The sequence below is a fragment of the Dipodomys merriami genome, unplaced genomic scaffold (genome assembly GCF_024711535.1).
Source record: "Dipodomys merriami isolate MVZ:Mamm:240054 unplaced genomic scaffold, mDipMer1.0.p SCAF_173, whole genome shotgun sequence".
Lineage (NCBI taxonomy): Eukaryota > Metazoa > Chordata > Mammalia > Rodentia > Heteromyidae > Dipodomys > Dipodomys merriami.
In genome coordinates this window covers 522,663-537,836 of record NW_027203082.1, presented here as the reverse complement: position 1 = coordinate 537,836, position 15,174 = coordinate 522,663, and the positions used below count along the sequence as shown (strand labels likewise).

At 38.4% G+C, this 15,174-nt stretch overlaps 1 protein-coding gene across 1 annotated transcript in view; it reads right to left on the bottom strand.

The window, feature by feature from the left end:
* Window positions 1-1,665: 1,665 nt before the first annotated feature.
* Usp13 (ubiquitin specific peptidase 13) overlaps window positions 1,666-15,174 on the bottom strand; it is a 144,986-nt gene continuing 131,477 nt past the window's right edge. Inside the window, exons 20-21 of the mRNA XM_070025844.1 lie at window positions 9,629-9,713; window positions 1,666-7,280 (exon numbers count right to left, since the gene is read on the bottom strand). Of these exons, the coding sequence (XP_069881945.1) occupies window positions 7,187-7,280; window positions 9,629-9,713 (179 nt within the window). The 3' untranslated portion in view covers window positions 1,666-7,186. The remainder of the gene's footprint in view (window positions 7,281-9,628; window positions 9,714-15,174) is intronic.

The window sequence follows — 15,174 nt, the reverse complement described above, 5'->3', positions numbered from 1 at the left end:
TGATCCTACTTCAATCCATAAGCAAACCTGGCTTCAATACATGTTTCTCAGGTCTCACTCCTAAGTAGCTAGGATTACAGGCATGAGCCACTGGCACCCAGCAAAACTAGGGAACTTTAGAATATGGGTGGGGATAGGACAGAGGAGAGATGGACAATGATGAAAGGAGTGATATAAAAGGAGGATGTGTGTGTGTGTGTGTGTGTGTTGGTACTAGCGCTTGAACTAAGGGCCTCATGCTCTTGCTTAGCTTTTTCACTTAAAGCTGGGTCTCTATCACTTTAGCCATACCCTTTCTTCTGATGGAAATATTTTTGTATAAGTATTTGAAAATAATAAAAAATTGAATTAGAAATTTTTAAGTAGTGAATTGAATTTTGTTGCTGATACTGGAGTTTGAACTTCAGGTCTTGTGCTTCCTGAGCTATTGATTGTTTGACTAGCACTCTACAACTTGATTCAGGCCTCCAGCCTTGCTTTGGGCTGATTTTGATGATAAAATCTCTGAGTCTTTTCTGCCCAGCCTAAGTTCAAAGCATGATTCTCCAGATCTCAGCTTCTGGATTAGCCAAGATTACTCATGTGAAGAACTGGTACCCAGCTGAATAGATGTCTTTGTCATTGTGTTTCTTTGAGCTGGTCCTGGGGCTTGAACTCGGGGCCTAGATGCTGTCCCTAAGCATTTATGCTCAAGGTTAGCCCTTTACCACTTGAGCCACAGCTCCACTACCAGATATTTTTGATTAATTGGACCTAAGAGTCTCACAGACTTTCCTTCCTGATCTGGATCCTCAGATCTCAGCCTCTTGAGTTGCTATATTATAGAGCATGAGCCACCAGCAGCCAGTTAAACAAATACATTTTTAAACAACAATTAGCATATTTATGTAGTATGCAAAATGCTGTCCTCCTAAGGATGTGCACATTCTCACCCCTAAAAACTGTGAATATACTACCTTAAATGGTAAAATGAACTTCAAAGATGTGATTAAGAAGTTTGAGGGAAGGAAGATATTCTGGATATCTGTGTGGGCCCAAGGATCCTGGATGTGAAATTGCGGCTTGACTGATGCCAGTGCTGACAGGTGATCACAAATCAAGGTATCTAAAAAGCCTCTAGAAATTTCAGGAATGGGTTATTTATGCAATTTTCCTAGCAGCACCTTGATTTTAACCCTGTGAGATCTAATAAATGTATTTTTAAATCCATTACATTTGTAGTAATTCATCAGAGCATCAACTGTGAAATCACACACCCTGACAATGTGGTTTCATGGAGATGCTGAAGTCTCTTGACACAGGTATGTCCATTCTGCTTTTACCTGCAGTGAGGAGTCTCCCACCCAATAGAGAGCCAGAGAACACACTCAGGTCTCCATTTATTCTATTATGTGCATTAACATCCAGCAGAGAATGTCTAAGAGACATGACCCTTCTCCCCACCCTCCCCAATGTCACAGAGGAGAGGCAGTGCTCCATATACTCCAAACAGACAAGCTGACCTGGCTACATCAGGAAACTCCAGAAGGAAGCAGAAGAAGTAGTCCCTGCCACCTTATCCATTCTCCTGATGGATGAGAACCATCCGAGGCAGAACTGGCATGAGTGGCAGAATGAGGTTGGTTGATTTTAAAAAAACAAAAAACAAACAATCATAAAGGAACCTCGGTTTGTGAGAATAGCTTTTAATTTAAAACAATTGAAGCAATAAATCATCCATCTCTTCATCACAGGCAAATACTCTCCCAAAACATTTGAGATAATTTAAACAACAACTGTGGCTAGTGCAAAATAAAATAAATACAAACTCCTTTAGGAACCAACATCAAAACCTGCTGGGCAGGTGGGCACAGGCAGCAGGCTCAGCCTCTGCCCAGACTAAGACAAGCGTCACATAGAGAGCAGAAAGCATTTCAACACACCCATCTGGGGACAGACTGCACAACACTTGAGGAGGGGAACCCACAGGAGAATACTTCCTGAAGTCAAACCAGTGTGCTCCACATCCTCCTGTAGCTAACATCCATGACACCTGGAAGACGCTAAAAAAAGAAATACAAAGGCAGTATTTCTTAGGCAAAGCTGAAGCACAGCCATTCAGGACTCACTTGCTTTCTGTTTTAAGGCAGAAAAGTCTTCTGCTTTCTGAGACATGTTCAGTGCCTCACTGAGCTCTTAAGTCTAGCAAAAACAGTTGTGTGGTTTGGGGCACACACACCTATAATCCTAGCTACTCAGGAGGCTGAGATTTGAGGATCACGGTTCAAAGCCAGCCTGGGCAGGAAAATCTGTAAGACTCTTATCTGCAATTACACACACACACACACACACACACACACACACACACATGCACGCACGCACGCACGCACACACACCTGAAAATAGAGCTGTGGCTCAAGTGGTAGATCACCAGCCTAGAGTGAAAAGGCTGAGGGTCAGCACCCAAGCTTTCAGTTCAAGCCCCAGTACTGGCATCATAAAGAAACCATGTGGCTTCTGCCTACCTCATACCATACAGCAGCACTGTTTCATGCTGCAACATTACCCACATTTTTTTACTTTTAAATTTTTTGGTGGCCATATTAAAAACAAATTGGTAAAACAAAGTGGTAAAAATTAATTTGAATCCTTATTATCATTCCATGTAACCAATCTAACCAACATGTTATCTATTATCTATATAAATATTGATAAAAATAGTTCTTTTATGGCATGAAGCCTTCAAGATGGACTATGTACATTATGTGCATAGCACAATCTCACATCAGAGAGGCCAAATTCCAAGTGGTCATTTGTGATCTCCACACTGAGCAGCTCGGGCTAGAGACTCCAATGCAAACTCTTTCAGGACCATTTGACCCAGGGCAATAGTCTCATACAATAGGACAAGATGCAGAAACTTGTCTTATGGCTACATTTTTTTTTAGCCTAAAAGAAAAACATTTTTCATCTAATCCCCACCTCCTGCCAGCTTCCCACAGACATCTTGTACTGGTGATGAGATTCTACAAACGGCAGGATGACAAAAATATGTTTAGGAAGAGACAACTTTGTCAACACTCACTTGAGAACCCTAAAAGCTATGTCAGAATCCAAATTTTAAAATATTCTGAAAATGTTACAGACTTAGCTAATAAAGTTCTGAGGCTTTTCCAAGAGGGTGGGTTTTTTTGTTTGTTTGTTGCTACCTTCTTAGGCTTGAACTCTAGGTCTGGGCACTCTCCCTGAGCTTCTTTTGCTCAAAGAGAATGCTCTATCCCTTGAGCCACAGTGCCACTTCCTTATTGGAAATAAGATTCTCACAGAGTTTTCTGCCTGGGCTGGCTTCAACTCATAATCCTCAGATCTCAGCCTCCTGAGTAGCTAGGATTAGGGGTGAGAGCTACCAGTGCTTGACTCCAAGAGGGCATTTTTAATGGATGTTTTGGTTTAGTTTGGGTTTGGGTGTTTTTAATGGATGTTTAGTTTGGTTTGAGTTTGGGTTGGGGTTTTGAGGGGAATTATAGCATTGACTGGAAAGTTGAAAGTCTCAAGTAAGAAAAGAAAGCAGGATGATTACCAAAGACAGTCAAGACAAGTGGAGCAGGAACAAAAATAGGTTGAGGGCACAAAAATAACACAGGTCCTACACTGGGGTGTATAAGCTAAACCTATCATTGAGTCCTGTAACTTATATGTCTTGTTCTGGGAGAAATCACAAGAAAAATAAAAACAGAAGTAGATATTAGGGCAGGAAAGGCTTCTTCTGGTCCAACTCACTCATTTTAAAAAAAATGTTTGTTTTGTTTGCATTTTGTCAGTACTGGGATTGTACTCTACCACCTGAACCATGCCTCAACCCATGTCACTTTCAGGGTATTTTTCATATGCAGTCTTGAGTTTTAGCCCAAGGTGCCCTCAGACCACCTAGCCAGCCTGTTTGTCTCAACCAGCTGGGATTAGAGGTATGTATCATGAAGCCAATTTATCTCTCAAAATAGAATCCTGCTAATTTTTTGACCAAGCTGGCCTCCAACCTCAATCTTCCCAATATCTTCTGCCTAGGTGGGATTACAGGTATGGACCACCCATTCATTTGACCCATTCATTTCAAACAAAAAAAATAAGAAATGTAAAATGACTCAGCCTCATCACACTTAGTGGCAGTCAGGGTATAAACTGAGGTGGTCTCCTATGACTACAGGTATGGGGAATAAACAATGTAGCAAACCAAAGTGAGAAACAGGAAAATAGCAGACACATTCTCCTGTAGGTTCAAGAAAACAGGCTAGTCAATTTCAGAACACTAAGGTATCACTAAAGTAAAATGTAATTAAAACATGATTCTCCCCATAGTCTTTTCTGCATACATTTTCTTTTCAAAGAAAATTCCTTTCTCAACCACAGTGGATTTCTGATTCATTATTTGGATTTTTGGACCAATTGACAAAATAAAAACATCATTACATTTTCCAAAGGTCCCTTCACTGGGATTTACACAATGTATATGAAAAGATATTTACAGGAAAAAGAGTTGTCTTTCCCACAGACATCTACATATAGTGAGAATTCCACATTATAACACCACACCTCACGCAGAAAGCCCCTAATAGGCAATGCACTGACACAAGACACCCATTATTCCAGGTGCCACCACAAGGAATCTCATCCTCACACACGTGTAAAATTAAATGGTACATTTCAGACAGCTCTTCTAGGAAAACCTCCTCTATACACATATATTAGGAGACATATCAGACATATACATCTTTAAGCAAGAAAGAAAGCCATTGATTGCTCTAGTTTTTCCCAATGCTTGATCTGAAAGAAAGAATAACACATATAGAAAACTTCACCTTGTAGAAATAGCCCTTGGTTTTTTGAGGCAGAAAAAAAAGGCAGCCATAATATGTTTTTATACAATATAGTTAAGCATCAAAAGGGCTAAATTTGTTTTTACTACCTAGTGAAATCAAATCATTCATAGCCCCTAATCTTAAATGCAGGTTTTTCACCATTGATTTTTTTCCAAAATTTTGTTATAAAATTTTTATTTTGTTCAAAATACACATGCTATCTATGTCCATATTCCAGTCTACCCCCTTTTCCCCAGGACTTCTTCTCTCCCCAGAGAAAGGTCTTTGCTTTGTAACATCATTGAAAAGAAGCTATTTTTGATATATATTTGGAGTCATTATTTAGTGATACTCAGTCCTCAGGGGACTGGATTTTGTAAGGCTGCTTAGCGTGTGATTTTCCACAGGAGTCAGGGACTTCCATAACAAAGTGGGACTGCCTGAGGACCTCTGAGTCAACAATAGTGGCAACACCAGTGGGTACAGTGTCATAGACAATTACTGCACAGTGAGTTCCCTCCTTCTGCCCATCTCATTTGTTTCCAGGTTGAAGAAAACATCAGATGAAAGATGGCTGGGGATACATTCTACTGGAACCCACCATGACACAGACCTTGGCTCTAAAGGTTCATCCTCTCAGATCTTACCATGGCCTCATTGCAGAACTGGAAAGAGATGGGAGGTGTCAACACACCACTGTGCAGATGAAGAGAGTGAAGCACAGGGAGATGAGAGAGGTGCCCAAGGTCCACAGTCAGTTAGGGGTAGCACCCAGGTCTCCAGGCTCTGGGCTCCACATCCCTTGCTCCTATGGCATACGTGATCTGTGAAACAGTGGCCCTTATCACAGCTGGAACCCTGAGTGTTCAGAACTCACCATACCCTAATCCAATACCTCTGCAGTATTTATCCAACTGGTACTGCTTCATCTCCTATAGTTTTTGGGAAAATCCTTCAACCAAACAAGTATATGTCAAGTAGAAAGCAATTTTTTTCATTTGACTGAATAAGCTGAAACAGAAATTCCAGAGACTCTAGAACTTTTTGCAAAGTGGAAGGAAAATTATACAATATTGTCACTTCGTTTTCTTAAACCACATTTGAAACCAATCTAATCCCAGCTTGTAATTAAAGTGCAGAAATAATCAAAATGGAAAGAATGATTTTTAACAATGTCATCAAACTTTTTTGCATCTAAAATCCTTAAGAGAGTTTCAAAGCACACTGTTGATGATAGGACAAAAGCTTCAGGATAAGTCTGGAGGTGATAAGCTAAATCAGGGCAGAAATGACCCCAGAAAAAAATATAGAAACAGAGGCAACGAGAGCAGATGAGATAAAATGATGGACAATCATTTTAACACGATTCCAAGGAGTTGTGTGGTACGTAAAAAAGATTCTTTGATAGTAAAGGTTAGTTATTCTACCTAAACATAAGTGCTGGATCTGCTGGGGAGCCAGCTGCTGAGAAAGAGAGGAGCCATCTAGCTTTGGCAACGTGTAGTATTATGCTACTGTAGGCATCTGGCCTTAATCCTCCAAATGACACAAACCCCATTGAATGCCTGACCACACACAATGAGGGGTGACTCAGTGCCTTCTATTCCTTAAAATCCAAGCAAGGAACTAATTTTAAAACTGCTCCTAAGTTAGAGTTTTGCTGAAATATTTACTCATCTTTTCCAGATATGCTTCATACCAAAAATCAATCCATCTCAGATTTTTCTAGTGAACTACCAAAGTTGCACACTCATACTCACTCACACATTCATACAATTGTATTACGAATTTGATAATGATTTAAATTAAAAATATCTTTCATTGAGGATGTTCTATTATACATGGATAGGTCAGATATTAATGTATATAATGAAAAAAACTATGTCACAAATAAAGCCAGCCTAGAATCTGATTTTCTTTATGAAACAAAAGTAGGCTGGAGGCCATAGCACTGGCAACATGAACTAATTTCTCTGGGGGCCACTGCCTCTAATCCCCCAAAGCAATACAGAGGGCTGGGGCACTCACCCCCATTTCTGATATGCTCAAGGTAGATACCACACCAGCAATGTGAATTCCTTTGTTTATATCATCCTCTCCTTGAACATTTATAAAAACTATCTACAATTGAGAATTATCACTAACAAATGTTTCCAGTTCTATTTCAACGAGCGTGCTATTTAAATTAACTACAAATACCCATGTATTCTTCATGTCTGTTCCAACTTTTTTCTTTTCTCTCTCTCTCTCTCTCTCTCTCTCTCTCTCTCTCTCTCTCTCTCTCTCTCTCTCTCTTTTTGGCAAACTAAAAAGGTGTATGACTTCTGCTCGCCAACTTATATGTCTGAGGTTTAGCTTGGTATCCTGCGGTAAAAGTACATGTAACCAAGGTCTTTAGGAGGTCTTTCAGAGGCACAAACTTTGTGGTCATTGTAGATCACCCATCTGAAAACAGAAGATAGAGGCAGTTGATAAATAATTTGCAGAAAGAAGTTACTATATCACACAAAGCAATCATTCTTAACATAATCAAGATACTTTAAAATCACCAAACTCCAACTAGGTATATTTTTTTAAAAAAGGAACAAAATGTTTTTGGGGAATTACTGCTGCTTTTGGGTTGAGCTCCATTAATAAAAAAGTAGTTTGTAAAATATAATTGGAACTGGAGGTGCAGGTCAAATGGTTGAGAGTTACTTGCCTAGCAATGCCAGGCCCTGGGTTTAAATATCAGCACTATGAAAAGTTAATTAATAAGTTAGCTGATTAAGTATATCTGGATGCTACAAATATTGTAAGCCTTACATTCTATAATTCCTGTTGTAGAAATTCAGGAACTGCTTCAAAAATGGAGCAAAAAATCTATACAATAATATATATCTAAGATAAAACCTGAAGTCTATGATGAACTAAAATCTTTTCAAAGAATATGTGAAGTAAGAAAATTGTGAAAGGTAATTGTGAAAACATAATATAAATCACAAAAGAAGAGGACTGGCAGAGTGGTAGAGTGCTGGCTTAGCATGCATGAAGCCCTGGGTTCAATTCCTCAGTACCAATTCCTCAGAAAAAGCTAGAAGTGGTTCTGTGGCTCAAGTGGTAGAATTCTAGCCTTGGGCAAAAGAAGCTCAGGGACAGTGCCCAGGCCCTGAGTTCAAGCCCAGAACTGGCAAAAAAAAAAAGAATATGAAGATCAGGTTTAAAATTTTTATGTGCCCTGAACATACTGTAAAATTTTAGAATAGTTGTAAATACATAGAGGTACATAAACATTCTCCTTTAATAAGACTAATAAAACAAAAAAATAGATCAAAATGTAGAAAGTGGTTATCTTTAGGCTTCAGAATACATAATCATTCATTGTTTTGCATTCTACACACAAATTTGTTACCATTACTCTTACCATTTTTTGAATTATAATTTAAGCCACTGTTCATTTTTAAAGTACTTTTAAAAGGAACACCACGCTGTGTAACAAAAAGAAGTCATTTTAAATACAAGCTGCAGTATTCAATGATTATACTAATCATTGAGATAAATTTAAGAGATTAATTGGGAGGATGGGTAGAACTTAGAGAGATAGGGAAAAATATGAAAGGGTGACATTAAACCAAATGTATTTTACCCATAAATTGACATGTTGAACTGAAGGCCCTTTGTAAACTACCCAAAGTAAAATAAAAAATTAAAGACAAACAAAAATAATACAATTGTGTCTGGGTAGAGCAGACAATTCCTGAGGGGAAACCAAGCTCATACACTGCTCTAGCATCCATGCAGCTGAACACCACCCTGAAGCAGGTGCGCACACATGCCGCTCACAGTTGGGATCTGCAGGAAAGGCACCAGGGAGAAGGTCCTGAGGAGAGCAGAAACCTTCCATATTGCAACTATCTCTTTACCACTCCACTGTACCTAAAGATTCTACCCAAGAAGTCAAGAAGCCAACTGCAAGGTTGTAAATTCAGTAACACAATGAAGGTTTGTGGTGGGGAGGTAAAACATAGATTATTGTTGAATTTAAATTTCCTATGAGTAACCAAAAATCTGCTGATAGGACGCCACACAGAGAGTCACCCTTATAATCTCAAGCTCTTGAGAGGCAAAGACCAAGAAGACCAAGTGAGGTTTGAGGTAAGTGCAGGCAAAATGTTTGCAAAAAATAAAAATAAAAAACTGTCAATCTCAAACAAATAAACCAGACACTATGGTACACATTTATTATCCCGGCTGCAAAGATCACAGTAGAAAAAAAAATAACTCAAGTTTTTTACTGGAGGCACCATTCAAGAGGTAGAATGCATGCCTAGTAAGCATGAGGCCCTGAATTCAAACTCCAGTACTACCAAAAAAAAAAAAATGTGTTAGCGAAAGTATGCCCCATGTAATATTAGGGATATACCAAATTTGAAACATATCTCTACTAAAAAGTAATTGTTTATTTAAATTTTAAGTTCAGTAGAACATCGTAGTTGGTTTGTTTCATTGGCTCATTACTATGGTCTTCTCATGGTTCTAAATGCATATGTTCTACTGTGAGATAGAACTTGAATTTGGGAAGGCACCTTAATATGATGGTTAAGAGTACCTTTGAACACCAGCACTAACCCAACTGTTTGCCAACTAGTGACAAGCTAAAAAGCTCTCTGAGCTGGGTCTAGAAATTTATGGTTTTGAGAAGATACCTTTCCCTATAAGACAAAGAGGTAACCATGCAAAGCACCCAATAAAGTCACTGGCTAAAGTATTGGTTCAATAAACCATGGCCATCATTTACCTTCTGAAAGACTTACCTTCCCTCCTTCTTGATATGGCAAACATAATGCCCACTCATCGTAGAAGTTCCCATGTGGCTGATGAATGCAAATAATTCATACACTATGAAAGAGGAAATAATTCAGTTGTTAGGCATTCAAGAAATCAAGAGTGCTTCTAATCAAAATTATAAACCAACAATAATATAATCTAATGACTATTTAGAGCTGAAAGACAAAATCTGTTTACCTTGCTATGTTGGTCACACACACACACACACACACACACACACACACACACACACACACACCACAACACACCTACAAATTTATAGTAACAAAAGTGGGATATGAACTATGAAAGTATAGCTGGTGTTAAATTCAAATCTGGAAGGGGTTTCATATTCTCCCATCCCAATCTGTTCTATTAACTTCCAGATAGCATGAAGGTAGACAAACCATTTCATTTCTAGGAGCTTGTTTCTACATTAAGGTAAAAAAAAAAAGAGAAAAAAAAGCACATCTACTTTCCAGGATTATAGGAAATTTACATAATTCAAACTTAAATGATCAGCCTGGTGCTAGTGGCTCATGCCAGTAATCCTAGTCAGTAGGCTGAGATTTGAGAATCTAGGTTCAAAGCCAGACTGGGCAGACAAATCCAAGAGACTCTTATCTCCAATGAACTAGCAAAACACCAGAAATGGAGGTGGGTTTTAAATGATTGGAGGCCCTGAGTTCAAGCTTTACAACTGATATGGCAAAAAATAAAACCTAAATTGACATAGAAAATTATAGGGAAAACAGCATTAGATAAGGGTTCATGCAAGATGTCTGACTTATTCATAATTACCACATATGTAGGATCCAACTTCAGGCTTCAGGTTTTCTGAACAAGGATTAATATACATATATATTAATATAACAGAGTATGTGTATATATACATATACACATATATGTATATATGTGTGTGTATATATATATATTTGTTAGAGAATAAACACCAGTCATTATATATATATATATATATTTATATTTATATTTATATATACCATCAGGTGCAGTACTCTATTATCAGTTTCAGTTCAGGTCCTTTTAGTTAATTCTAATCCACACAACACAAGTATGGATTAGGGACAATCCACTTAGCCAACTAGGAAAAAAAATATAAAATCTTATAGTAATTTCTGAGTAGTGTTGCTACGTAAATACAAAAAGAAAAAATATACTTGTGTATATTTTAGTATTTAATTTTAAGTATATACTGTGAAAAAGAAAAGTATTGATTTTGGATCGACCTTTAAGCTCACCCTTCTCTCCCATTCCTTTACTTTGCTTTTGAGCCATTCTTACTCACTTACTCAGCTGGGCATCCCAGGTCTTCAACTTATTCACCCTTCAACAGCATCACACAGTGATAATCAGATTCTCCTTCCCCAAATATCTGTCCAGGACATGACTCATTTAGCTGGCCAGATATGGCTGCTTTGCTGGCATTTCTTCAATTCCCTAACCTGTGAATGTTGCTGACCTTTGGCTTGGACTTCAGAACTTTCTTTTCCCTGTACCCTGTTATTTTTTAATCTGAAAGTAAATGGTATTGGTTTTATAATTTCATGTCTAGAACATTCATTGTTCACATATTGTGTAAAAACTGTCCAGGTGTAAAAATGTATGCCTGTAATCCCAGCATTTGAGAAGCCTAGGCAGAGGGATACCAAGTTCAAGGCCAGTATGGGATACATAGCAAGAAATTAAAATAATAATAAATTTTGTACCACCATGTTGTACTCACTTATTAATTCTAAGTCCTTCAGTAGATTCTTTAAGGTTTTCTATATACAAAATCATGTTATCTATAAAAATAATTTTACTTACTCCCTGATAATCCAGATGTGTTTTGTTTCATTTCTTGCCTGTCTGCATTGGTCAGAACCTCATGTACAAGTTTAATCATGATGGCAAGAGGGAGCATTCTTGTCTTTTGGGGAAAGCAATTCATTTTTTATATTGTTTCACATATACTATAAATTTGGGGCTTTGTTTGATTGATTTGCTGCTTGGAGATATCTTTGAGGGAGAATAGAGAACATTTCTACCACTGCTAGTTTGTTGAACAATATCTCTTTAGTCTTACCTAGTTCAATCAATAGTGACTCCATTCTTCCAGCAATTCAGGACAAAATCTAGACTTCCCTCTCATACTTTTACATCCAGCCATTTATCAGCACATTCCATCAGTATTTCCTTCCAAAAATTTCCTGAACACAACTATCTCTAGCCCTATCTACTAGTAATCACAGATCATCATTGACATAACTCATAATTGGATTCCCTGTCTCCTTCATTTTTCTGCTATTAGCTATTGACAATATGGCTTCCAGAGTGGTCTTTTTTCAAATGAAAATGTGTCATTAGTCTGTCCCAAAATTCTCAGTGGTTTCTTATGTCTTCTTTCTCTAATATCAGTCTATAACTTGCCTTTATTTCACTCCAACTGCTCTGGCCTCCTGGCTGATCTTCAAGTCTTTGCAACTACAGTTACTCCTATTTAAAGTTTTTCTTTTAGGTTTCACATGATGCACCCTTCACCTCACTGAGATGTCAGATTAAATATCCCCTCATCAGAAAGCTTCCCTGAAGCACCTTATAAACTCTAGCCCTTTCTCCCACCCTACCCTCACTCTTGTTGCTCCCTGTCCCTTATCCTGCTTTACTATCTGTACACAGCTTGACATACCACATGCCATGTCACCTACTTCTTTGTACCTTTATCTAGTGTCTATTTCCTTTTAGCTCAGGGAAGAATATAGCTCAATAAGCACAGGGAGTCTGCTTACTGAAATATTCCAGGCACAGACAACAGCCCTTTGCATGTAATTAAGTACTGAATAAATATTTGTTAAATTATAAATAAATGAATAAAGGAATGGAACCTTTTACACCTTCTCCTCACTGTCTTTTCTTTGCAGAGTGTGTGTGTGTGTGTGTGTGTGTGTGTGTGTGTGTGTGTGTGTGTGTGTGTGTGTGAACTCAGGGCCTGGGCTCTGTCCCTGAGCCTTTTTGTACTCAAGGCTAGTTAGTACTCTATCACTTGAGCCACAGCACCACTTAGGGTTTTTTGAGTAGTTTATTGGAGATAAATCTAAGGTGTCAGACTCAGCTTGCCAATTAAGGCCCTACCCTGAGTTCCTACATATTTACAAAATCTGTTATTTCCCCAATGCTGTATTGTTTTCCTGGTGTGACATACAAATTCCCACCCCAGTTGCAACAGTCTGCTTACAGGGAGCAACTCAGAAGGGGATTCTCCTAACAATTCCTGTACTCCATGTAACACCTTTATAACACCTCTTCTCAGAACTGACTCCACCCCCAAATTCCCATACTCTACATAATGTGATTCATGTGACTGCCCCCTAAAATTCGGTTAAAATTCAGCCTACACCTGTCCATGGCTGCTGTCTCCATTCATGCTTGTAGCAGCCTGGCAGGTCTGTCCCCCAATAAAACCTTGAGTTCATATCGGTCACTCTTGCTCACTTTTCATTTCTTACAATAGGAGTCTCTTGGATTTTCCTGCCTAGGCTAGCTTTAAATTGTAATCCTCAACTCTCACCCTCCTGAGTAGCTAGGATTACAGGCATTAGCCACCAGGGCCCAGCTTACATATTTGTACATGCATGTGTATTTATTTTAAAACTACTTACTAAAGTATAAATTTGGGTATCAACTATTAAAATTATTTAATCAGAAATTAATCAGACAGAATTACCTTTCCCACCATTAATAAATCTTCTCTGTTGCTATCATATCAGCTAAAAAAAAAAAATCTCAGGTTTGGAATCGAGACCAGGCATAAACAGTTGTGTATATTAGTCATATGTTTGGCACTTCTTTTCTTTTTTTTCTTTTTTTTAAATTTAATTTAATTTAATTTGTGAACATACTGTACAGAGGAGTTACAATTACATGGGCAGGATAATGCGTACATTTCTTACCAAGCATTGCAGCCTCCTCCTTTGTTTACCCTTCACATCCCTTCCCAGCCTACCCCCTCCCCCCCAATCCCAATCCTTCTCCTTCCCCCCCTTCCCCCCCCACCTGCACTGATGTTGTAAAGTTCGTTTTGGACATGACAACTTGTACTTCTCATTGTTGCAACAGGTCCACCTGTATCCTTAAACAACTGGTTTTTCCTCATCTCCTCCACAAGTTATACTGACATCAAATATAGTGAAAGCAGGGGTTATACTGTGGGGGAGGGACATACAAAGCAACAAAGAGATAATCTTATAAATGCATTAGAAACACATGCATGAAAGAAAAAAACATTAAAATACACATCTAAGGGTTCATTTTCCTGACATCACATTATCTGACCGTTTCTGCTTGACTCATACATATACTAGATATTACAAATAAGGGAAACCATGGGACCTATGTTTCTTTGGGCCTGGCTTACTTCACTTAATATAATTTTTTCCAAATCTGTCCATTTCCTAACAAATGGGGCAATGTCATTCTTTCTGATGGAGGCATAGAATTCCATTGTGTATATATACCACATTTTCTTGATCCATTCATCTACTGAGGGGCATCTGGGTTGGTTCCATATCTTAGCTATGGTAAATAATGCTGCAATAAACATAGTTGTGCTGGTAGCTTTAGTGTGGTCTTGTTTGTAAACATTTGGGTAAATGCCCAAAAGTGGGATTGCTGGGTCATAGGGGAGTTCTATGTGAAGTCTTTTGAGGAACCTCCATACTGCTTTCCAAAGTGGTTGAACAAGTTTACATTCCCACCAACAATGAAGTAAGGTTCCTTTCTGTCCACATCCCCTCCAGCATCTGTTGTTGTTAAAGTTCTTGATTTTTGCCGTTCTAACTGGAGTGAGGTGATATCTCAATGTTGTTTTGATTTGCATTTCTTTTATGGCTAGGGATGTTGAACATTTCTTCATGTGTCTATTGGCCATCCTTCTTTCTTCTTCAGAGAAGTTTCTCTTTAAGTCTTTCACCCACTTATATATTGGGCAGTTGTTTCTTTGAGGATTTGTTGTTGGGAGGTTTAATTTTTTGAGTTCCAAGTATATTTTAGATATGAGACCCTTGTCCATTGTATGGCTAGTAAAGATCTTCTCCCAATCCGTGGGCTTTCTATTGATCTTGCTAGCTATGAACGTTGCCATGCAGAAGCTCTGCAACTTCATGCAATCCCATTTGTCCAACCTTTCTTTGATTTGTTGTGTTTCCAGGTCTCTATTAAGAAAGTTTCGGCCTGAGCCAAGGAGACCTAGGGTTTCTCCTATTCCATCCTGTAATGTTTTCAGAGTGTCTGCTTTGACTTCAAGGTCTTTGATCCATTTGGAGTTGATTCTGGTACAGGGTGATATATAAGGATCTAGCTTTAGTTTTCTACATGTAGTTAACCAATTTTGCCAGCACCATTTACTGAAGAGGCTGTCTTTCTTCCATTCTATTGTTTTAGGTCCCTTATCGAAGATTAGATGGCTATAGGTCTGTAGGTTCATTTCTGGGTTTTCAATTCTATTCCATTGGTCCAGAGGTCTGTTCTTATGCCA